Source organism: Centroberyx gerrardi, chromosome 10 (assembly GCF_048128805.1).
Source record: "Centroberyx gerrardi isolate f3 chromosome 10, fCenGer3.hap1.cur.20231027, whole genome shotgun sequence".
Classification (NCBI taxonomy): Eukaryota; Metazoa; Chordata; class Actinopteri; order Beryciformes; family Berycidae; genus Centroberyx; species Centroberyx gerrardi.
The window spans coordinates 20,069,094-20,091,918 of NC_136006.1; the positions used below are offsets into that span (position 1 = coordinate 20,069,094).

At 45.2% G+C, this 22,825-nt stretch overlaps 2 protein-coding genes across 2 annotated transcripts in view; both read right to left on the reverse strand.

Annotated features, from left to right (window-relative positions):
* The window catches only part of LOC139930395 (cyclic AMP receptor 1), a 43,036-nt gene extending 31,622 nt beyond the window's left edge, over positions 1 to 11,414 (reverse strand). Inside the window, exons 1-8 of the mRNA XM_078286224.1 lie at positions 11,334 to 11,414; positions 8,633 to 8,685; positions 7,701 to 7,755; positions 6,379 to 6,435; positions 6,218 to 6,278; positions 4,004 to 4,091; positions 694 to 783; positions 133 to 171 (exon numbers count right to left, since the gene is read on the reverse strand). Of these exons, the coding sequence (XP_078142350.1) occupies positions 133 to 171; positions 694 to 783; positions 4,004 to 4,091; positions 6,218 to 6,278; positions 6,379 to 6,435; positions 7,701 to 7,755; positions 8,633 to 8,685; positions 11,334 to 11,414 (524 nt within the window). The remainder of the gene's footprint in view (positions 1 to 132; positions 172 to 693; positions 784 to 4,003; positions 4,092 to 6,217; positions 6,279 to 6,378; positions 6,436 to 7,700; positions 7,756 to 8,632; positions 8,686 to 11,333) is intronic.
* Positions 11,415 to 14,882: 3,468 nt separating this feature from the next.
* LOC139930380 (mid1-interacting protein 1-B-like) lies at positions 14,883 to 16,494 on the reverse strand. Its single transcript, XM_071923537.2, has one exon. It carries the CDS (start codon positions 16,204 to 16,206, stop codon positions 15,730 to 15,732), a length of 477 nt encoding a protein of 158 aa, XP_071779638.1. The 5' UTR covers positions 16,207 to 16,494; the 3' UTR covers positions 14,883 to 15,729.
* Between the last annotated feature and the right edge of the window lie 6,331 nt (positions 16,495 to 22,825).

A 22,825-nucleotide genomic window follows, 5' to 3' on the forward strand; every position in this document is an offset into this window, starting at 1 on the left:
CCCCCGACATGCAACCCTTTCACTTTCCTCCGCAGGGACAGACCTCCCCCCCCCCCCCCCCCCCACTCTCTCCTTCCCATCAGTCCCTCTGGGGGGAAAGCTTTGACGGCGGGGCTGAAAGGGTCTACTTACATCCCAAATCTCCAGGCTACGTGATCGTCTGTGATCCAGCTGGGGAGAGAGAGAGAGAGAGAGAGAGAGAGAGAGAGATGGGGGGGGGGTTACAAAGGAAAGAGCGAGCGAGAGCGGAAGAGAGACTTCTGTGACTGCGGAGGGGAAAAAGCTGTGCAGCTGTAGCTATTAATAAGCCGAGAGTGGAAAGAGAGAGCCGAGCCCAGAGATTAAGGCTCTGTCCCAATTCTCGTTCCGCCGCCTCCTCTCCTCTGCTCTCGGCCTCTTCCCCCTTGCTTTAACTACCCTCCAAACAAATAATGCGTTTCCTATTCACGCGAGCAATGAGGGCCTGAATGGGCATTTTACTGTTCAAAGATGTGCTGATAATTGCCAATTTTAGCGCATAAAAACTTATGAGGGAGGGAGCCTGTCTGAGCGCTGGAACGAAGCCAAAGCTGACGCCTTCGCTTGAAAAGAAGGGATATTTAACAGAAAAAGCTGATTTTGGCGCGCCGCCGCCGGTCGACAAAACAAAGGAGCCGCGCCGCAGCCGGAAGGTGGAGCGGCGGCCGTACTCACCACCAGGCTCCGGCCGGCCCGTAGTAGCCCTTGACCAGAGGCAGGGAGGCCATGACCAGAGGCACCCCCCACGCCGCCAGATGGTACCACCTGGAAACAGGGAGACATTTGTTTCATTATGTGCATTGAGACCTAGGGATCTGCGCTCCTGAGTAAAATCCCTATACCTAAATCGATTCTTCTCTTCTTCGGTTCTTCCCATCCTTGGCACTGACTTCGGAGGTTGTTTTTCCGGTGCAGGAAAAAAATGCCTATAAAAGCTAGACTGCCGATTGGTCTGGGTAATATAAACCGTGATTCCCCTCACTAATACGGGAAAGATGATGTGAGGAGAAGACGGCTCCATCAAAACCACACACGGGATGTTTGTCGATGATATTATGGATTCTCCCTCTGTGGAGGCCAAACGTTGAAGAGGACAGGGCTTGGGGTAAAAGGGGACGGCCCCAAAAAATGTATGGCGATGAACTCTATTGTACCAAGACAACAACACAAAACAACACAATTCTGAAAAATAAAGGTTACAAAAATTGGCGGGGTCGTCCTTCCTATCTTCTCTGGACCAGCCTCCTCTGGTTTAGATGGGGGGGGGGGATGAGAAATGAAAAGATCAGTGGTGGCCATCTAAGAAGTCAGAAAAATCACCGTCACTGAGCAGGGCTGTTAGCGTGTGTGTGTGTGTGTGTGTGTGTGTGTGTGAGACAGATGAGGTGTGCGCTCCAGTGTCTTCGGGTGTGGGCGTCGATACTTTATAGAGCGTACAGCGTCGCCCGGTCAATAGAGTGGAAGTCCTGCCCTGACTTGTTCCAAGTGCGGTCAATCGAGCGGTGGCGACGCGGCTGACACGCACTCAATCCCTCTCCAGCCGCACACACACACACACACACGCACACTCACACACACACACTTTCTCCCTCTGTCTTTCGCTGGGGCACATTATACCCCGCCCCCCTTCCCCCTCCCCTTCCCCCTCCCTCTGTCTGATGGACAGTAGTGTGAGAATGTGTGGGAGGTGGTAGAGAAAGATAGATGACTGGTGGTGTAAATAGAACAGAATGGTGGGTGGGAGAGAGATGGAGGGAATGTATAGATCCAGAGAGAGAGAGAGAGAGAGAGAGAGAGAGAGGAGGAGAGAGAGAGAGGGGGAATGTATAGATCTAAAGAGAGAGGGTGAAAGAGAGCGCGCAAAGAAGCGAGAAAAAAAGGAGATACAGTAGGAAAGGGAGAAGGCAAGCGAGCAACTGAGGGAGCGAGCGAGCGAGCGAGCGAGAGAGAAATGGAGAAAGAGAGAGAGAGAGCAAGCGAGCGAGAGAGAGCGAGCGAGCGAGAGAGAAATGGAGAAAGAGAGAGAGAGAGCAAGCGAGCGAGAGAGAGCGAGCGAGCGAGAGAGAGAGAGACAGAGAGAGCGTATGGTGGTGGGAGGAGAGGATACAAATGGTGAAATCAGTGCTGCCAATCTGTGGCGTGCCGAGGGGGGGAGGAGGCTTGTCAGGAAATCAATGTCGAGCGCACACACTGAGAGACACGCGCGTACACACACACACACACACACACACACACACACACACACACACACACACACACACACACACACCGCGGCACGTATACACCACACACTCGCAGCGCTTTGAGAGGGAGATGACGAGGTCCGGAGTGCCGCACAACATGGGCTTAATGAGGCACAGCAGGACTGCTACGCTCCGCATCTCACACACCTACACACACACGCACGGGCGGGCACACGCACGCACACACACACACACGCACACAAGCTCATATAGTATTCTCTCTCGAGGCTCAATCTGTCTTTTTTTCCCTCTGAATTCACTGCCTCACACCACTTCTTTTTTCTCTCTTCGGCTTCATTTCTATCTCTCTGTCCTCTGTGCGCAGCATATTCAGTGCGCCTGGCTCCTTTCTTCCGCCCCCCCCCCCACCACCACACACACACACACACACACACACACACACACACACCATCCCTCCACCCCCCTTCTGCATCTACTTCGTCCGCTCTCGAATCATCCATCCTCCGTTCTCCATTTCCTCTGGCGATTCGTTCATTCATAAACCATCGCACGGTGCCTTCGCTGTGTGTGTGTGTGTCTGTGTGTGTGTGTGTGTGTGAGTGTGTCAGGGTGGGCGGGTGAGGGAGTGGAGGGGTAATTGTGCATGCATGCACGGCCGCATATCCGCCTGCGTAAACACATACAGCTTACCTATGCACGGCTGATACACTCGGGTGACAGCCCCCCTGACGCCCTTTCCTCGCTACGCTCCAATCTATTAAAGTGCTGTGGGGTTTTTTTTTTTTCACACCTTGCTTTTTGCAGCCGTGTGTGACAAGCCACATACAAAAAGACACACACACACACACATCCTCCTCCCACCTTACTCCCCCTGGACCCATGAGAGGTGTGCAGCTGATAAGGCTCTGAAGCGGAGCGATTTCGGCCCCCCAGCCGGCCCCTTCCCTGCGCCCATAAAGCCGTCTCCTTCTGAGTTATACCGCCATTATATCGTCTGGCTTATCGCTAATCGATGCAGGGAAACTCCCATGGGGGGGAACCACCTCCCTTTACCAGTCGGGCCCCCTCACACACACACACACACACAGAGAAAGGGGGGCATATGTGCACACATAAGCACATCTACAGGATACGGGCGTGAACAAACACACTTGACTTTGCAAACAGAGTCACCGCTAACTTGCTAAAACTGCTAATTTTTTTTCCGCTCGCAATGTGCATAAGGCTTTTTTTTTTTTTTTTTTTTTTTTTTTTTTTTTTTTAACGATATGCGTTTGTGTCAAAAGCTCCACGCCAGCCACGGAAAATGAGAAAATATAACACACACACACACAGACAAATTCACACTCACACTGGAGAGCGCTCATGGGAGTTTGAGCGACAGAAACATAGAGCCACAAAGCGTGAAGATGGGTGCACACACACACACACACACACACACACACAAACACACACACACACTTAACGGCTGCCACTCTCTCCCTTTTCAATTAGAGCGTCGGCTGTCTGGAACAGAAAAGGAGGAGGGAGGGGTGGGGGGCGGGGGGCTGTCAATGCTCTGGGGGGAGACACATGCTCCGTCTGTCCAAACACACACACACAAAGTGACACACACACATACACAAGGAAGCGCCTGGTGATTTACACACAGCGAGGCGTACAGCAAAAGCAAAAGAAGACATATACAGTATACAGACAAAGGAGACATGGAGGTAGACATACAAAACAGAAAAGAAAAAAAAACAGCCAGGAACTAAACTAAAAGACGGCCGTCCACTTACATCTGGTATTTGTTGGTGCTCATCTCTCTGACCAGGTTGAGGTACAGGTTCAATGTGATGAGGCAAACCCAGGCCAAGGCACTCCAGTCTGCAGGGACACACACACACACACACACACACACACACACACAGAAAAGCAGCAAGGTCACAATACAACACAGCTCCCTGCCACATAACGCGCACCTGCAAGTGTGTGTCCGAACACACACATACACACACGTGTATGTGTGTGTGTGTGCGTGCGTGCATGCACGTGTTCCACTTGTATGATAAATGAAGGCCCATTCTGCAGTAATATGAGGGAAACCTGTGGCTTATGGTGATGGATGAGAGGGGGAGCTCAGAGAGAGATAATGATGAACTATGGAAAAGCAGAGGGAGATAACGCAAGAGTGGGGGGCGAAAGAGAAAGCGAGAGAGAGAGTGGGAGAGAGAGTTTAGAATGGAGTGGACCGGTGCGAGTGGAGAGAAATTGAAAAGGAAAGCAGAGAGAAGAAAGCAGAAGGGAAAAGGGAGGTGCAGGTAGCAGAGAGGGAAGGAATGAATGCACGTTAAAGAGACAGGGGAGAGGGTCTAGAAAACTCGCTTTCCTTTTTCTGTCACCGCATTCAGCCCTTTCCCTTTGTGTGTGTGTGTGTGTGTGTGTGTGTGTGTGTCTGTATTGTAGTTGACAGGACAGGCAGGGCCAGCCGTCAGAGTGATGGATTCTCGGAGCCACATACTCAACATACTCCGTTTCACACAACCGTCAGTGTGTGAGAGAAATATACAAATGCACACTCACATTTTACACTCGATGAAGTGCAGGGATAGCGTGCGGTGACTGAGAGAGGAGAAGTTTCGGCCCCCCCCCCCTGTCATTATCCCAATCAATCAGAATCAGCCACTGCGATAGTAAACACAACTTACATAACCAGACAGAGGCTGCGGCTTAACTTTTAACTCGACAACCTACAGCTAAGCCTCGCCGCCTGTCCAGATGCTGCCCCTGCTCCCATCTAGCTCGATTTTAAATACATTTCATAAATTTTTATGGCTCGGGAGTTAAAAGCGGAGCCGTGCTATGCGATCCCGCCGGACTGTACGCTCTGCAACAGAACAAAGTGGCTGTGCGGCCGGTGTTTATGTACAGCCGTTTGTCCTCAGCTTGAGGATCCTAATGATAAACCGAGGTGACACGCACCGACCCTGCAGCACTAACTCACTGCCTATTACCCTGTATCCGTTTGTGTGTGTGTTTGTGTGTGTGTGTGTGTGCGTGTGTGTATCTGCCTGTGAGACCAATAAAACAGCCCTGGTGAAGTGTCTTATTAGCAGCTAGTCCTAACTAAGAATCCTAAAGCTAATCAAGGCTAAAGGGGCTGTAATTGCAACGAAAGCCAGCAAGGCGAATAAGACACATTTCCCGGCGTGCGACCTGTGAAGCTTAAAACTGCGCCAGGCAAGATTTTTGATATAAAAACACACCACCCGTCTCATCAGCGTAAATCACAAAGTGGAGCTGCAACAGGAATAAGCGTCACATTCCCCCTAATTGAGCACTTGTGGATTTGCCCAGTTTATCCAAATGAAAACCTGGTTCCAGGTAAGATCACTGGCAGGAAATCTTCCCCTCAAACAGAAAGTGGTAAATCAAAACTTAAAGAGCGAAATGCAAAACGGTCTCCTAAACGGCAGCGACGACGACAGCTGAACCTCTTCTTCTCCTCCACCCGCCAAAAACTAAGAAGAAGAAATTTATGGCCAAGGAAAGCGCAGTTTACTGATGTCACATTACATGATTTCTGAGTAATCAAGTCCTCAAAATTCAACAGCTACCATTTGGGGCCGCCGACGTGCGAAGTTGCCTATTGCGGCATTAAAGGTGCACTAACCAAGATTTTTACTGTTCTATAGCACAAACAGACCATAATATATCTGTGGGGGTTGGATAGGGCTGTTGGTCCGTACCAGTGACTCAGCGATTACTTCAACAGACACTGAGATTTCTGACTTTCAAAAACTTTCCGGGCTCGTACTCTCTGCTGTGGAAACAAACCGCCTCCTTACATTTTCAAAAGCTCAAAGATGGAGGACGGTGTTGCGCGAGAGCCACCGGTGTCACAACACATTTTGTTCTCAAGTCAAAAACAAAAACTAGAGAAAGCAGTATTATTTTTGCATGGTGATATATTACCTCTTCACTAGGTGTTATGAATGCATTTTGTATCTTACCAAAATAAGTCAACCACCAGGCCTGGAAGTCACACAGCGATCCCTCTGGATGGTAATCGCCCTGGGGAAGGAAGGACAGCAGAGGGCAACATTTTCACACACCCTGAAAGACCTACTGCGTGTGTGTGTGTGTGTGTTGAATCAGACAGTGTGTGACTCACCATAACATATGCTACACTGTCGAAGAAAGCTGCTACTGTCAGGCTGAGAATCATCTTCTGAATACAGAGAGAGAGAGAGACAGAAAATGAGAGAGAGAAGGCATAAAGAGGGAAGCTCTACCAAAATATCTCCTATAACTGTGCGACTGTCTTTATTTTCACTTTCTGAGAACAGATCAAATGATCCGTGATGTGCTTGAGTGCTTGACATACGGCATCCCTAGTGACAACTCTATCAAAATATCGGAGAGGACAGACTCCTTAATTCCTTTTGTACAAACTAAACTCATTATTGTTTTATCAAAAGAATCAATAACCTGTGCGCTGCAGAGCTGTGAGAGCGTAGTTGCTATGCACGCCAGCTATCAGACATAACCTGACTATGTCCGGTGTGGCTCTCACGCACAGACACATAAAGAGACAGACAGACAAACACACACACACACACACACGCACAGCCTGTGATCGATTTGTGTCCGGCAACGACCCCGCCAAGGCTACAGAGGAGGAGGAGTAGGAGGAGGGGGGGGGCGAGATAGAAAAAGAGCGAAGGAGGGCAGAGAGCACTAAAGACTATCGACTGACGGATAACCTTTGTAAGGGGATGGAGGTGAGGAGAGGGTTGATGTGGTGGAGAGGAGCTGGTGAAAGAGGAGGGGGAGGAGGTGGGGGGTGGGGGGGTGCGGTCCCTGCGACCTGGTTCTAAGCGCTCCGTGGTCCAGAGGTAATAGGATCCGTCAGAGCCCCACGTTAAGCTGTCATTTACTTCAGATTAGGAGGATAACGTGGAGCGCTGCTCAACCTGACAGACTGGCTGGACAGGCTTCAAACACACACACACACACACACATACTAGCGCACGCCCTAACACACACACACACACACACACACACACACACACACACACACACACACAGCTCAAACCACTGCTAATACACATCAGAAAATCTAAATCTTTTCAGATCAAAGAAAAGAAGCCTTTTTATGTGGAAAAAAATATGTGGGAAACGAACCCAATCCTACATCTAACCAATAGTAATTCTCAGTGTAGCCTAGGTCTGTAGGAATAATACCAGTTCCTTCAACTGGAGAGGAAAAAGCACAAGACAGCAGTCATTATCAGAGACAGACCATGAGTCAATTAGCTCCATAATTGATTAATCTGTGCATTTTAATTGTGTTCAATTATGCCAAGATTTGTCATGGTTAATTGAACAGATTTCCTATGGCACCGAAGCAAGCAAAAACACAAACACAAGCACACACGCACACACACATACACAGTCACAAACATAAATAAAACACATGCGGTGCACATTTACCTGAGCCAGAGAGTGATACCTGCGTAGCAACCAGATGACAAACAGCATGAAAAAGCTGTGCAGAGAGAGAGAGAGAGAGAGAGAGAGAGAGAGAGGGGGAAGACAACAGTGAGATATTTCCTAATTGCAGGGGCAACAACATGAGCAGGACAGGCCTATTCCTGCTTTAACAATGGTGTACTGTCCTGTGCAAACACTGTGGCACTTATCCCAGGAGATCCTCCAGTAACCTTTACTGTAACTGCCAAAATTCTCGAACTTTTTCGTCTCGAGAAACGGCAAGCAGTTGTCCTGCCAGCTACAGAGACCACTTACCATGAAAGTAGTGTCTGTTTAAGCTGAAACTAAAGCAACCTGCATCTTTGACCGGCAAACCTGCCAAGGAACTGCTCAGCAAAATCCGAGGGACCAACACCAGTCCCCGGCCCGGTCCGAGAAACTCTGAGCTAAACCATTCAGTTTCATTAGGAAGGCACCGATTGCACTTTGCAATGCAGATCCAAATCCCAAGTAAAGTTGGTGTCCAGTCCAATTCAGATCACTAGGGTCATCCACTACTTTTAATGAACAATATACTGTAGACTTAAATCATTACTCTGTCTTCATTGGACAAAAAATATTGACATATAATCCATTCTTTTCTCCCTTAGAATGATCTATTATACTTTGATTGCGAAAAAGGCAGAAAATCAAGGCTTTAATTTCAGACATGATAGACGTGGCTCTTGGTGTCAGATTTTGGTAATGGGAAATTTTCGGATATCAATATCCAATTTTAGCCTGGGCTTAGCCTAATATCCAATACCTATGCATCCCTAAATTTCATTTAGGCTACGGCCATTATAACTATGCAGTGTGAAACAAAAGTCAAGGGTACAAGACAAAATTTAGGCCGAGTATTTGAGGATGGGATAATTTAAAGAGATACTCACCATCCTACTAAGGAGAAGGTCCCTGTGGCTCGCTTTACCGTTAAAATCACCACCTGTAACAGCAGATTAATAACTTATTAAAACTCATATCCATCAATCCGAAAAAAGGTATTCTTCCTGTTCTTCCACTTGAAGAACAGGAAGAGGCCTGGGTTAAATCATAGGCTTAGAAATGACTGGTTCTAGAAGACTTCCGTTTGTTCAAACCTCTCTTTTTGTGTGTTTGTGTGTGCGTGTAGAAGCGTCTGTGTTTTCGGGAGCTGCAACAAAATGGTATTTGCATACACGAACCCAAGCATCAGGACTTTTATTGTAAAAAAAAAATCACTTGACAAACACCTAAGCCACGCACGGCAGTTTGGCAGCTGCAGATACTTGGAGGCCTTTCTGAACGTTTCCTCCACACGCCTTTGACCCATTTTAACACACTGTAAAACACAGAGGGCTGTTAAATGAGAACTGGGCGAAAGGAGAGATAGATCACTGTTAGGAGAACGTGTTAACAGGGCCGGAACCTGAGACTCTAGATACCTTGCATAAAGACATATTGTGTGGCCCACATCCAACCTGAAACTAAACTCTGAGAGCGACTCTGAGAGAGAACAAAACAGAAGAAGGAAAAAAAAAAAAAAAAGAGAGCGAGAGAATGAAGAGAATGAGAAACGTGTTAGTCAAGTAGGCTCCACACACACACAAGCCTCGGGGGAAAACGAGGGGTCCGGTAAGAGTAAAGTATGAGAGTTTATTTGTATGCAAAATAGAGCGGGCATGTCCATACAGTCAGCAGTGGAACATCAGAGCCGTGACCTTCTACACACACAACCCATGTCACACACCCAGGCCGGATCCCCTAGGGAGCGGCCGGAGGACAGGACTGCCCTCAACCTGACTGATAACACTAACACTCGCTCCTCTGCAGAGATGCTGCCATGCCATGTGTTGCCCTATATAAAAACACAGGGAAATCCAAAGCCAAGAAACCTGGATATTGGCTATACAAATACAGAAGAAAGGGTGACGCTAAACTTGAATTCGGACAGCTTATCCCCATATCAATATAGCTTCATCAAACAAGCCTAGCCAAACAAGGGAAGTTAGCTTTTAAAGTTGACTTAAAATGAGTGAAGATCAAAAAAATAGATCCCACTCGGCAATACAGAAATACCCCAAGGTGAAGGTAATAACACAAATAATTATCAATTCCAGAGGGACAATTCAAACTACAGAAAAAGTCACACCTTATTTCTATGATCTTGGACAGTTCCGTCTACATTTATGAACATGAAATACTCTACTATAGCAGAGAAACCTGAGAACCAAGACTTGAGTCTGTGACGTCAAGAGACAAAACCTGGAGTTGCTCCACTGACAGTGAAAAGGACCAACAGTGTGGACACAGTGTCAGTATACCAGGGTGACTTGCAAGGATCTGGATGCAGTTTTTGTGGTTCATGACTGTCACTGCACTATGATGAAACAGAACTCAATTTGGCTGTCAGTTTTAAACTCCCAACGAGCCCATAAAGTCAGTTATCAACTCATTACTGATAGAGAATGAGAGTCTTGGCTCTCTTGTGCCAAGCGTTTGGGGGATGAATTGTTCATTTTCACAAACACTGATTGCCCTGATGATTACTGAATGATTACTGAATGATGACTGTATATTTTGTCTCAGCGTTGATTTTCACGCGAAGTGTGATACTTCAAAATCGAAAGTCAAACTGGTATGGCCTGACAAGGTCTGTCAATGTGGGCCATCTGTATCTAGGTTAGAGCCAGGAGAGTGTGATTGATTGCTTACAATTAGTTGATGTGAGCGATTGCTTGTCTGTAACGGAGTGACTAACAGGACCGCATTACTGCAGCCTTCTTCAGCAATATAGTTGGGTCAAGAGTGCGGATGATACCCTACAGCCAGATGCTGCTGGCATGCAAAGGTGCTGGCATGCACCCACACACATTCACACCTGCCTCAGGCTGTTAGAACTCTGCCTGTGGTATTTCATAAGTAGGTTACTCTGAAGATGAAGGAAGTGTTGATATCTCTTACATACACACACATTATCTCACTCTTTCCCACACCTAGCCTACATTCCAGTTTACATTCAAGTTGACAAACAGGTTCCATTATCACTTCTAATCATTTCAAGATAAGGAACCGTACGTTTTGACGGGGCTTATCTTTAGTCATACTGAACAAAGCAAACAGAAACTGACTCCACATGCGGGCCTAAGGCTAAAATCAGAAAATAACCAAAGCTTAGCAATGAACTTGTCCCACTGAGCATCAATAATGACAGCTGACAAACATGAAGCTGGCATGCGCGTTATTCAGCTAGTTGGCTTTTCAAACCCAGCAAAGTAGAGCTTCATTAGCAAGTGAGCCAGTTAAGCTAATGTCACCAACAGTAGGCAAATATCTGGCTACTTGCTATCATATTAAAAAGGCCAGTCAATACAGCTAGTGTGTTACATAATTGTTCAGACACTTCAGCTAACTGTTATACCGTTTAGCAGCAGGAGCCATACGCGTTCCAGCCCCTAACCAAGCAATTAATAGATCGATCAACCAATCACTCAGGAATAATCAATTAGGGCGTGGTAAATAATTACCAACACCAGCTAAGCCAGGTAAGCTAGCAGTGTATGTGGTTAGCTACAGAGCTAACCTTAAAACCGAGGCTACTCTGACGTTACTTACACATCGATAGTCGTCTGAATCTGTATTAAAGAATACGCAGCGTGAATCGTTATTCAGTGACTTTGGACTTGGACTATCCATTTCGATTAGCAATGATTTTGAGAGAATTTGCTTGAAATGGGTTTTGTTTAGCTACACACTACTAACTACTTCCTGATTCTACTGTGCGCACTGAGGGACAAAAAGGATGGCTTGACGCTACGAGTCAGTGTAGACGCTGTAGCTGCTGTTATAGGCATTTTTTGTTTTGAAGACTTGACTGGTAAATACATGACCTACTTCTGTAATTTTATGAACTCAACCTGCAGCTCTGCTTTATACTGAAACAGGTTTGCAATCCCATAATCACAATGTGAATGTTATGCAATTACAGCTTGGTTTTCAACACACTACAATTACCCTTCCTGTGATAATCAGGTCAAACAGTGCCCATTTCCATCTTTACTACGTAATAAAGACCTATTTATTACTATTGACACAAAGCTTCACTACTGCCTCAACAAAAGTAAAGAAAAAGTAGCACTTGGTTTGAAACTGTATGCACTAAAACTTGTTATGGTATCAACCACCAGTTCACTATACACACTGCTGTTATCACAGCTTGGCCTCAAACACTTCAACCACAGTATATGAACCCCCCCACCACCTCCAGGTAAACAGCTCTTGTGGGAGTACAGGTTGTAGCCACACACACACAGACATACAATCTCTCTCACACACACACTCCTCTTTTAGAAAAAGTATGCATGCATGGACTGTACTTATGGGACCTATTTTTATGCTTTTTGAGGTAAAAGACAATATTCTTTGAACATAGGTATGCTATAAATCTAATTTGACTTGGATCTAGATTTGAACATAACACATGGATTGCGTCTTTAAACTTGATGCTGCATCAAATCTACTGAAAACACACTGTTTTCAAGGATAGTGACTTATCTGCAGCGCCAAAGCCTTTGATAATAAACACTGCATTTATAACTTTAGTGATGGTCATTAGCTTATCTCAGCAGGTGTTTTTAGAAACCAACAACATTATCTACAATCAAAGACAGCAAAGCATGTCACCTTTGTCCTAAATGTGGATAGCAATGTCTGCAGAGAAATGACAAGAAGACCAGCAAACAAGAGACTACACTTCCTGTAAACAGTCTGAAGCAGGGAAAGAAAGAATTTTAAAGGTGTGTCTGTGTCTAAGATGTTTGAGGAGTTTTGCTTCATTTGTAAGATTAGGCTTCATATTTTCTTGCAAAATGATTGACAGGACAACATTAAAACAAATAAATGTACTTTTTGAAGGTTAGTGGGCGACTTAAGTCATGCCAACATTTTTACATTTTTACATCCTGTATGTTTTTCAAGTGATTTGTATTTTCCAAAATTGAAAATAGTCTGCAGATATTAGCATAAACATCCAAAACATACATAACTCTTCATCCCTCAAGAATTAGCTGTGGTGTTAGGTGTCCCTTTTGGCACATACACTGAGACCGGTTCTATTATGAGTGCCTTCCTGTTTTGTCTGTTATTATCTTCCACTGGATTGGAATGTATGAAGTGGACTGAGGGATTTTGACATCGTAACAGTGCATGTACTTTCATCATTGTGCCGAGTGTTTTCATGTTTTCTGTGTGTCTGTGAGAGAGAGACAGAGAGAGAGAGAGACAGAGAGGGAGAGAGAGAGAGAGAGAGAGAGAGAGAGAGAGAGAGGGAGAGATAAAAGGCAAGTGGGTGTGTAGCCTGACCCATTGTGACTCTGAAACTCCAGCTGCACCCACTGCCCTTAGTGGCCTTTGAGGCTGTCAGTGTCGGTTGTTCCCCACAACAATGGGCAACGAGGAAAAACTGTCATGTCCCTCTCTCACTTCCATGGAAATGGATTACACTGAAACAACACATGCGTGCGTGCGAGCACACAAACAGAAACTCTCTCCCTCACCCTCCTTCTCTGTCTCCAAAATAACATTAAATTAGATGTGGAAATAAAAAAAGCAAACTAACCTGATTTTATTGCACAACTGTAATTGTCCTGGGTGCGCCCAGACGGCAGACTGTTGTCCGAACGATATTCAGTGTGTGCATGGTGAAAATCCAACAGTAGATTGAGATTTTGACTGCTTCTCTACTCAGGAATAAAAACAGCTGCTGTTTTTACACTCTAGCCCAAGAAATCCTTAATCTTAGATAAGGAGACATGATCAGAATGTGAGGAATGAAAAAACACAGGTTTTGAATGCATTTAAAGAAAGTAAGTGGTCTTAGGCTAAAGTGCATGTCACATAGTTCAACGGGCCTCGCTTCAGCCTGAAAACATGGCATCATTTTACTGCACAGACTCTCAGTTGCAAAGTTCAAGTGGTCCAAGGATAAATTCAAGGTGTAGTTACAGGTTTGAAACAAGATTGACAAGCAGCATTCCACAACCTCCAGGTAATTTTGAATCCACCTCTCTCGTTAAACACATTTGAAGGTTGACAGTGGCTGAGAGCAACAGGTGCTACTTGTGCAAATGATGCTGTTTCAAAACCAAATATTTTTGACCGTGCCACCGAGCTGTTACCACAGCCGTAAATAATACTGATGTGTTATTAGCACTTTTTCTCATTCAAGAGGGAGTACTTAAAGAAAAACATACTCAATTTGAACACGGCACATCTGCCAGCATCCAGTACTGAAACCAAATCTTTGGAAGTTTTAGGTACAGGATGCATTATCTAGAACAGTGGTTCTCAACGTGGGGTCTGGGGACCACCAGGGGTCCTTGAGGGGGTTCCAGGGGGTCCCCAGCAAATTGATGAATTGTTAAACTTCACCATTATTTCATTTACAAGAAGTGAACACAATTAGAGAATGTAGAAAAATGACTATTTTGATCATAGTTTCACTGTTATCCGTCTACCTACAATACGGATAGTCATGGAATTCTCGACAAAATCATATCTGACAAAAAAAAAAATTCTCAGATTTGGGTCCGAGAGACAAAGTCTCATCAAATGGGGGTCCGTGGCTCTAATGTGAATTAAATTAGGGTCCTTGATATGAAAAAGGTTGAGAACCTCTGATCTAGAATGCAGTAAAATGACCTTTCTGAATAGCATCTAATTGGCAAGAAGGAGAAACAGCAGTTGTTACTGAGTCTTAACAGTTTTTACATGCTGTTTCTGCATGGCATTCATACAAATTCCCTGTTTTTAAGGCTGGGGGACGAGCTGCAGAAATTCCCACTAAGATCAAACATCAAGATACTCAGCATGTTTGAAACATGCTTTTTGGCTAACAGTACTATTTAATAAATGTTTGAATTTGTAATTGTACTTTGGGTCAGGGGAAACTTCTACATTGTGTTGCTGGTACTCCCTCTACAAACACTGCACTACAGGGAATAGCAGAAAGCATAAATCAGTTGAAATAAATACATGTCTTAATGTTATGTATAGGACTAATTCAGTTTACAACACACAAGCGTGTATTGTTTATTTATTGCTGTAATGTAATGGTCATTTTTACCATATCTTCTCCTCTGAAATAAATTATACATAACAAATTGAGTAAATTCATAAAAAAAGTTTATTTTAGAAACGTAGTTTCAATACAAAAACAGGAGTCGTACATACAAAAGCTTTTGCTTATATTGACAGTTGGGATTTGAACATCTCCAATAATACCTTAGTAATATCAACAAAATAACAGGAACAACAATGCATCTCGTGGAAACCTTCATTATTCTCTGTATATGAGAATTATCAGTTGCTTCCAGTTCATTGATCATGTAGGGCATTGGGAGATCATAGGCTGCGCGCGAGCATCTGCCTCCTTCCATTCAAAAACAATTTAAAGACACAGTCACGTCAGATTGGAAGCAGCACTGGTCATACACGGACAAACACATCTGAACACATTGACATCATCAGCATCAGTGAAAGAGCTAATTCTTGCGTCAATATTCCCCCAGCGGGGCGTTCTTGAATGTCAGGTCCTGTAGTTCATGCAGGCTGCTCCTTCCAACTTTCAAATAACATACAGCTCTCAAGCATACAGTGCGAGGTAATAAATTATACACCAGTAAATAAATATGTTTCATCTGTGTATGCAGGAGCTGAAGGCATGAGTGCAAAACATCTGAGGAAAAGGGGAACCTGGGTGTACAGTATACACAGCTGCTCTCTTCAGGATCAACACATCAACAGTCTATACCACAAGAGACCAACACCACATAGGCCTATAGGCAGCAAAGGAATGTCTCTTCCTCTACTATTCAGATTCTTGACAGTGAATTTCATTAGAAGTGACTATAGAGCCTATTGATAATTCAGTTCAGATGGACTCCTTACTGGCCAGTCCACAGTATAATCACCATTGATTGGGGAGGGACTTCGGGTTCTGTGGGCTCTCAGCTTATTGGCCCCATCCTCCAATTCCAATCTCCTGTTTGTAGCGCTTGGTGAGAGAGTTGGCCTGTAGCGTCAGCTTGGACAGCACCCCTTGGAGCCCGGTCAGGTGGAACTGGAACTGCTTCTCCAAGTCCTCGTCCTCCTCCTCGTCCTCCTCGGACGATATCGAGGATGAGCAGGATGCCGATGAATCCATGCGGGTGATCTTCATGCTCTCCATGCGCCTCTCCCCGGCGCACCGGACGCCCCACTCGATGTCTCTGCGGATGGACTTGAGCAGCTGGTAGTAGCTGTACATGTCGCTGTCGTCCATGTCGGATTTCATGGCGCTCATCTCACTCTCCTCGTCCAGGGGGACGTCCCGCAGCAGGCTGGGCACCATGACGGTCTGGTCCATGTTGTTGACCGCACCGATGAAGCGGTTCATGGCGTTGAACAGGGAGTTTTTCTGGTTGGGGGTTTCTAACAGCTGCATCATCATCTTGGCGAGACTGTTCTTCCCGTAGAAGCAGAAGTGAAAATGAAGATCCGAGCTGCTTGTCAAATGCACGGGATAGTTTTTTTTCAGTCTCTCTGTGCTCGTCCTGCTCTAATTCTGGTCTAATCGGCTTACAGAAGCGGCTGGTTGTCTGTAATGCTGCAGCAGAGATTGGCTGCCCTGTAATTCGTGTCAGGCGAGCTGCGTTGATAGTTGGGCACGGTTGTTTTGTTGTCCCTTGGTGAGTGTTAGTGCCCTCTTCTCGGTCTTTTCTGCCTGTTGTGGTGCGAGTCCTCTTCTTATAGAGCAGGTGGTTTCGTGTACAAGGGCGGTCCCAGAACCTGTTAGTCAAGGTTTTCTTCCTCTGCAGCTGTAACCGGACCCCAATGACCTGGAATAGCACAGGCAGCAGAGATGTTTGGCACAGTTACTAGAAGAGGAGTGGCTTCTAATTGTTAGTTAAGGCACATCCAATTCCACTGAATGCAGAAAAGCGTGAAAATATAAAGTAATACAAAGTCTTCATGCCCAGACATTCATTTCTACAGTTATCAGCAGCTGAATACGCCCAGTGCTATGCCGCGCGTATTTACGCACAACAGTACAGTCAGTCCGCGTTCAGTGGTCAACAGTCTCATCCCAAACAGGACTTACCGTGGTATCTATTGCCCTGGATATCGGTGAAAGAGAGGCTGAGATTACATCACCACATCCCACATTCTGTTCCGATGAGCCAGACAGCAAGACAGGGTGAGGCCTCACGCAGCGGACCGGGTCATGAATATTCATGAACCAAGCCATCAGCCCACTGCTCGGGCTCCCAGTAAAGCCAATCAGATGTCCATATGCAACTCTTCGGAGGCGGGACAAACTCCATGTCTGACCAATGGCGAAGCACTGTTCAATAGCTCTCATAGAAAACAGAGGCAACACGTGGTCGAGCTCTGAAGCTCCCTGTACTAGTGATTGCTTTAATTTATGGACTGACTTCATGTGTTATATCAAAACTAAAATTGTTTTCTAACATTCCCACTATCATTTTGACTAATTGTCTTAAGTATCCAGCACAAATAGTAATCCAGTAATAACTTTATAAGGATACCATACAAAACATCACAACAAAACAATCCATGAAAACAATAGCAATATTATAGTGATACCATAGAAGATAAAAAAAATTTAAAAAAATAAAAAAATAAATTCCATACAGCATGATTGGGTCACAATAAACTCGTTATTGTGTGCCACAAACAGCATAAATCCCTGTTGTAATATTACCACAGGACAGAAAAACACCAGGAAGAACAATAAGTTCACTATAAACTCTATTAATATTGAGCACCACAGACACACTAGAAGTCCCTGTGGGAATATTGTAGTGATTTTTCCTCAGGGTAACATTAGACTAAACATGTAAACCAGTGCCTCTGACTTGACAGGGTTGTCAGGTTACACTTAAAACCAAAGTGTTGCCCCAGCCGATATCCACTTATGAGAAATGGACAGCTGATCCGTCTCCTTTCTTCAAAACACGGCTGTTGCTGCTGGTAAACACGGGGACTCCCACACAGGCCCTGCATCAGAAATAGCCTATCTTCACCTTCACCTACGGCTGTAAACATACACACGCACAACATAAGTACAGTGGAACTGCTGTGCCTGAAACCAGAGCTTTAGTAAACACTTTCTGTAAGGCTGAGGCTGGGAACATGTTTTGCACTGTGTGATCATCAGTCAGTCTGTCTGCTTGTTAAATCAAAATATGTCTGCATGATTCATGCTGAATGAAGTTTAAAATAAACACACATTATATTTAGGCATAGGCACATAGGAATGTTATGAGAGGGAGGGAAAAAGAAAGAGGTTGGCATGCACAAGGTGGCCTAATAGATACCACAGGCCCAGGAAGAGAGATCTACGGGCACAGTTTGTTCCGGAAGTTGGCGAATGAATCAGTGTTCAAGAATTGTTGCTCAGCAAGAATGGGGAGAATGCAAGCATGGACGGCAAAACCTGCTGGGTTAGTCTCTCCTCTCCCTCTCTCTCTCTGTCTCTCTCTCTGTCTCGTCCTCCTTCTGCCTCCTCTTGATTATGTGCATGTTTCTCTCGTCTCTATTCAAAACTCCCTTTTATTCTACCGGTGATAGTACCACCACTCCCTGTCCAGAAGCCTGCTCATTCTTACTCATTCTCTCGCTCCCCCACAACCGGTCTTCCTCAGAAGCAGAGTTACTGTATACAAAGCTTGTCACTCCTCCGAACTTTAGCTGATCCCACATCCAGTTGGAAAAGAGGCAGGTCAGCAGAGCATCGTGGGCCATGATCAGATAAGACCAACGAGCCTGCTTTCCTTTCTCAACAGTGCTGTCAATCAAGACACCCGCCTCACCCCACCCCCACCCCCACCCCAGCGACGTTCCCTTTTCTCCTGGGAAAGGCCTTTCCCTCCATCAGAGGGCGTTCTGTGTCTGACTCTGAATTCGACAAAGAAAACTCGGATCGCTTCGGAAGGTTTTCTCGATTGCATGTCATGTCAGAAGCTGAGCATCCACCGATTACGGCGGGTGTCATCATCATCCCACAGGCTTCAAAGAGAGGGAGGTGGGGGAGGAGGGGGAGGAGGAGGTGGTGGTGGGGAGCAGATGGGGGAGCTGCACTAGGAACAGGCAACTAGAGTGGGAACTCTAGTACTTGTCAACACAACTGCATGTTACTGAAAAGTGTGAGCCATGGGGTTACTGGAGGAGAAGCAGCAACAGCAATTAGAACAACAACAGCAACAAGAACAACAGCCACAAAATAGATCCAAAATAGATTGGGGTGGAGTGGGGTAGGCCTGCTACCTTACTTAATAAGGAAGCAAGAATTCACTGAAATATAGCTGTAGGTTAGGAGAGGGTGTACTCTCTCTCTCTCTCTCTCTCTCTCTCTCTCTCTCTCTCTCTCCCTCTCACACACACCCGCAGAGTTAGAGAGAGACAGCATGTGTGTGAGTGTGCATAGTGATGTGCAGTATTTCCTCTGTATGCTTTTGGAAATGAAATTTGCAGCATGACCATTTTATGGTAAAATAATTCCTGGCAGAGATTTAATAAGATTTTTAATATGATGAAATTGCCCTTTGAAAACATATATTTCCATGTTGTGCAACATGAACCACTGCTGTGCTGTGGTTAGAAGCTGGTGTTCTTAATACAAAATATTCATCTGATGAGTGTAGACCAGCATATAGTCCAGTAAGGGCCTTTATGCTTATGTGATGGGGTTTGAGTCTTCCAAAAACCTCTGAAATAAGGCTTAAAAAGTACATCTCAAACGATCTGAAACATTTTTAAGAAACGCTCTTTGTACCTGTCCCTCAGTGTCCACTGTTTTTTAAGATGACATGATACAGAATTTTCGTCATGCAGGCTATATATTTTTATTATTTTATTACAGAGATGTAAAGGTGTAGTCTGAAATAAAAAATGCAATTTAAACACTCTGCATTCTGTATTATAATTCTTTGCCACCAATATTTTATAATTCGGTAGGCTGCATTTGTTGACTTTGTGAGCGTGTCCGTGCGTTCACGCGCCAGTGCGTGTGCGCGTGTTGCGCCGCGTGCATCGCGTGGTGTGTGTGTGTAATAGGCCTAGCGCTTCCCTCGTGGATGACTCCCCCTAGCCTATAGCCCATTAAGCCTAGTCGGGAGGTGGAGGCGAGGAGGAGGCTGGGCACGGAAGCCAACGGCACGCACGCTCCATTAGCGGACCCACTGCCGTGCCGATCTGCCGGTAATTTGCGTAACGAGATGAGAGCGCGCCCCGGTTAGCGGTCTCCCTGGGTAACGGCCTCCCCCCCTCCCGGCCTTAGCGCTCCTTGTTTCCGGTGCGCAGCGCACACAGACTCGCGGACAGGCAGACAGACACACACACACACACACACACACACACACACACAGAGGGAAGAGAGAGCGAGCGAGCGAGCGAGTGAGCGAGCGGGGGGTGGGGAGGGGTGGGGGCTCTGTCGTCTCTCATACTTAGCCTACGATCTCCTCTCGTTTTTTTCTCTCCGGAGCTCCGAGCCTCCAGTTACGTTTTCCGCTGATGCTCAAGCGCCATCATGTGGCGGAGGATGTAGGCCAGTACTGGACATTTAGGGAGAACCATCGGCAGGTACGTGTTGTGATGGTTAATATTAGGATGGGTAAACATGACCTCCAGGCGGTGATACAAACCACTAGTTTCAGAAAAGCATGAATTCATTCATGCTTTTTCCCCCTTGATAGATCCTATCCTCATATAATTTAGGCCACATCAGTTTGATACCACTTACAGTTATGTATAGGCTACTATGAATTTATGCCATAAAGATTTATGTCAGATTAAAAAGGTGGGTAAACTCTATTTAGCAACTAAATGTGTTTAGGTGGGTTTACCCTTTACTACATCTAGACAGGCTTTTTGTTCTCTGCCCACACTCACTAGGCACAATGGTTCTTATATTGTTCACTCCACATAAGTATAAAATTTAGCCTATATCTCAATTAGGCCTACAAAATGAACCCAAAAATACAGAAGTCGCAACAATCCCACATGGGTCGCCTCTAGTTTCCAGAGGAATCAGTGTGAAAAGTTCAGACGCCCTCTGAGCCCAGTAGTGGAGCAGGGGCTTCCTCCTCTCCACTGGAGAATGTGATTTGAATTTGGTCTCTGATCTCTCTCTGTCTGCCTTGCTCCCTCCGCGCCTTCAAGTGCTGTCGGAAATAGTAATTGCGAGTTGAGCGCACATGAACGACCCAACCAAGTGGTAAATACGACTGGGAAAGTCGGAATTTTCTGTAAGACCGGAGCTGCCGAGATGTGACGTTTAGAGAACAGCGAGCATGTAGGCCACGCCAGGTCGATAACTGAAGGGAACAATGATGCAGTTTAGCTTACTATATGTTGTTTGGCATCCCATGTAAATAACTGGTATAGTTGTATGTTTCTATTTTCACTCTTTGTTTAACGTTTAGTTGCCACACACTTTTGTTTTTAATGACTTTAATCCATCAATTACATGCCTGATTTGGATGTCCTCCTCTTCATTCTGCCGCAGCAACATCGTGCCATTTGATTCCTTGATCAGCCACCAAAAAATACTTTCATTATGGGGTCCATTTTGTTATTATTTCTGACCAAATGCGCTTGAAAACGTGACATGCTGTATTCATAACTCCTGAACTCGGAAGTAGGAGCTTACAAGGCTCATTTGAAGGCAGCATCTTTCTTTTCCTCTCCCTCCCTCTTTGATAGCCTACACGTGTACACACACACACACACACACACACACACTCACACACACACACACACACACACACACACACACACACACACACACACACACTAATCTTAACCCACACAACTTAACCCTCACCATGCCTCACCTTAATCTTTACCCTGACCTCTTATCCTTCCTCTAATTCTAACACTGATCCTAACTCTAAAAATATCCTTTGTCCTGATTAAGATGTGGAAAACAGTTCTTAAACAGGAAACAATTGCAGGCCCCAGGATAGTAAAACCATGACTCAAGCACAACCTGTAGAAAACAGTTTGACAAATACAATGAATAAGAGAGCAACTTTACTGTTATGAAATTAAGAGAAAAAAGGTAAGAAGTGCCTGCATATGTAGCAAAAAAGACCCAACTCTCACAAAATTGTTATTCTGAATATTTATTGATAATAAGACCACTGATGGTGACTTAGTCAATAGTAGACAGTAGCATGGTGCGATTTCTTCTTGAGTGTCTGGTGACCCCATGTGTAAGCTGGATGGCATTACAGTTTAGTATTTACATTACTATATCAGTGTGGGGAGGAAAAAGAAGTTTGAATGTGCTGGAAAATACATACATTCACCAAATAAATGTACAGCTTCAGAAGCAATAAGTGTTTAAAAGCCACGACTAGCCTGCAATGCTGATCAAAACTAAACACAACGGGATCCTCAAAATTAAGACACACATCATACACACACACACACACATCTTCTCATACAAGAAACTTACACACTCAGTCAAGTAGACAGTCAAATAGACAAACCAACAGACACACACACGCGCACACACACACACACACACACACACACGTACACAGAAAGAGAGAGAGATAGAAAATCACTTGGTAGAACAGTAAACTAGATGTGAACCAAACCATTAATAAATATACAGCAGAATTTAAAGAGCTACATGTTGCACAACACTCTCAAGAAAACATTGGCCACAACTATTTTTCAGTGCAAGCGTCCTACAAACTATCAACCAAATACAGATTAACAGCACAGAGTGCAGAGTCCAAACTCAGGCACAACATTTACACTGTTTAGCGTGTTAGAATGAGAAACATTACATCATATAAATTACATATCCATTACATATCTACAGACTGAGATGATGATAGTGATGACATGTTGATGCACTACATTTTTTACCAACATAGAATACTATAAATACAAGGTTGAAAGAGCTGGAGTACTGCAAACACCTCGTGTCTCTGATTTTGCCTTTTTTCACTGTAACAGACAGCTGGCATTACCTCCCACTTGAAGAAAATGATTCATAACCATAATAAATTAATGATTTGATATGACCATGA

What these genes read in the sequence shown, in the direction of transcription:
- LOC139930380 (XM_071923537.2), bottom strand. Translation starts at nt 16,206, where the DNA reads ATGATGATGCAGCTGTTAGAAACCCCCAACCAGAAAAACTCCCTGTTC.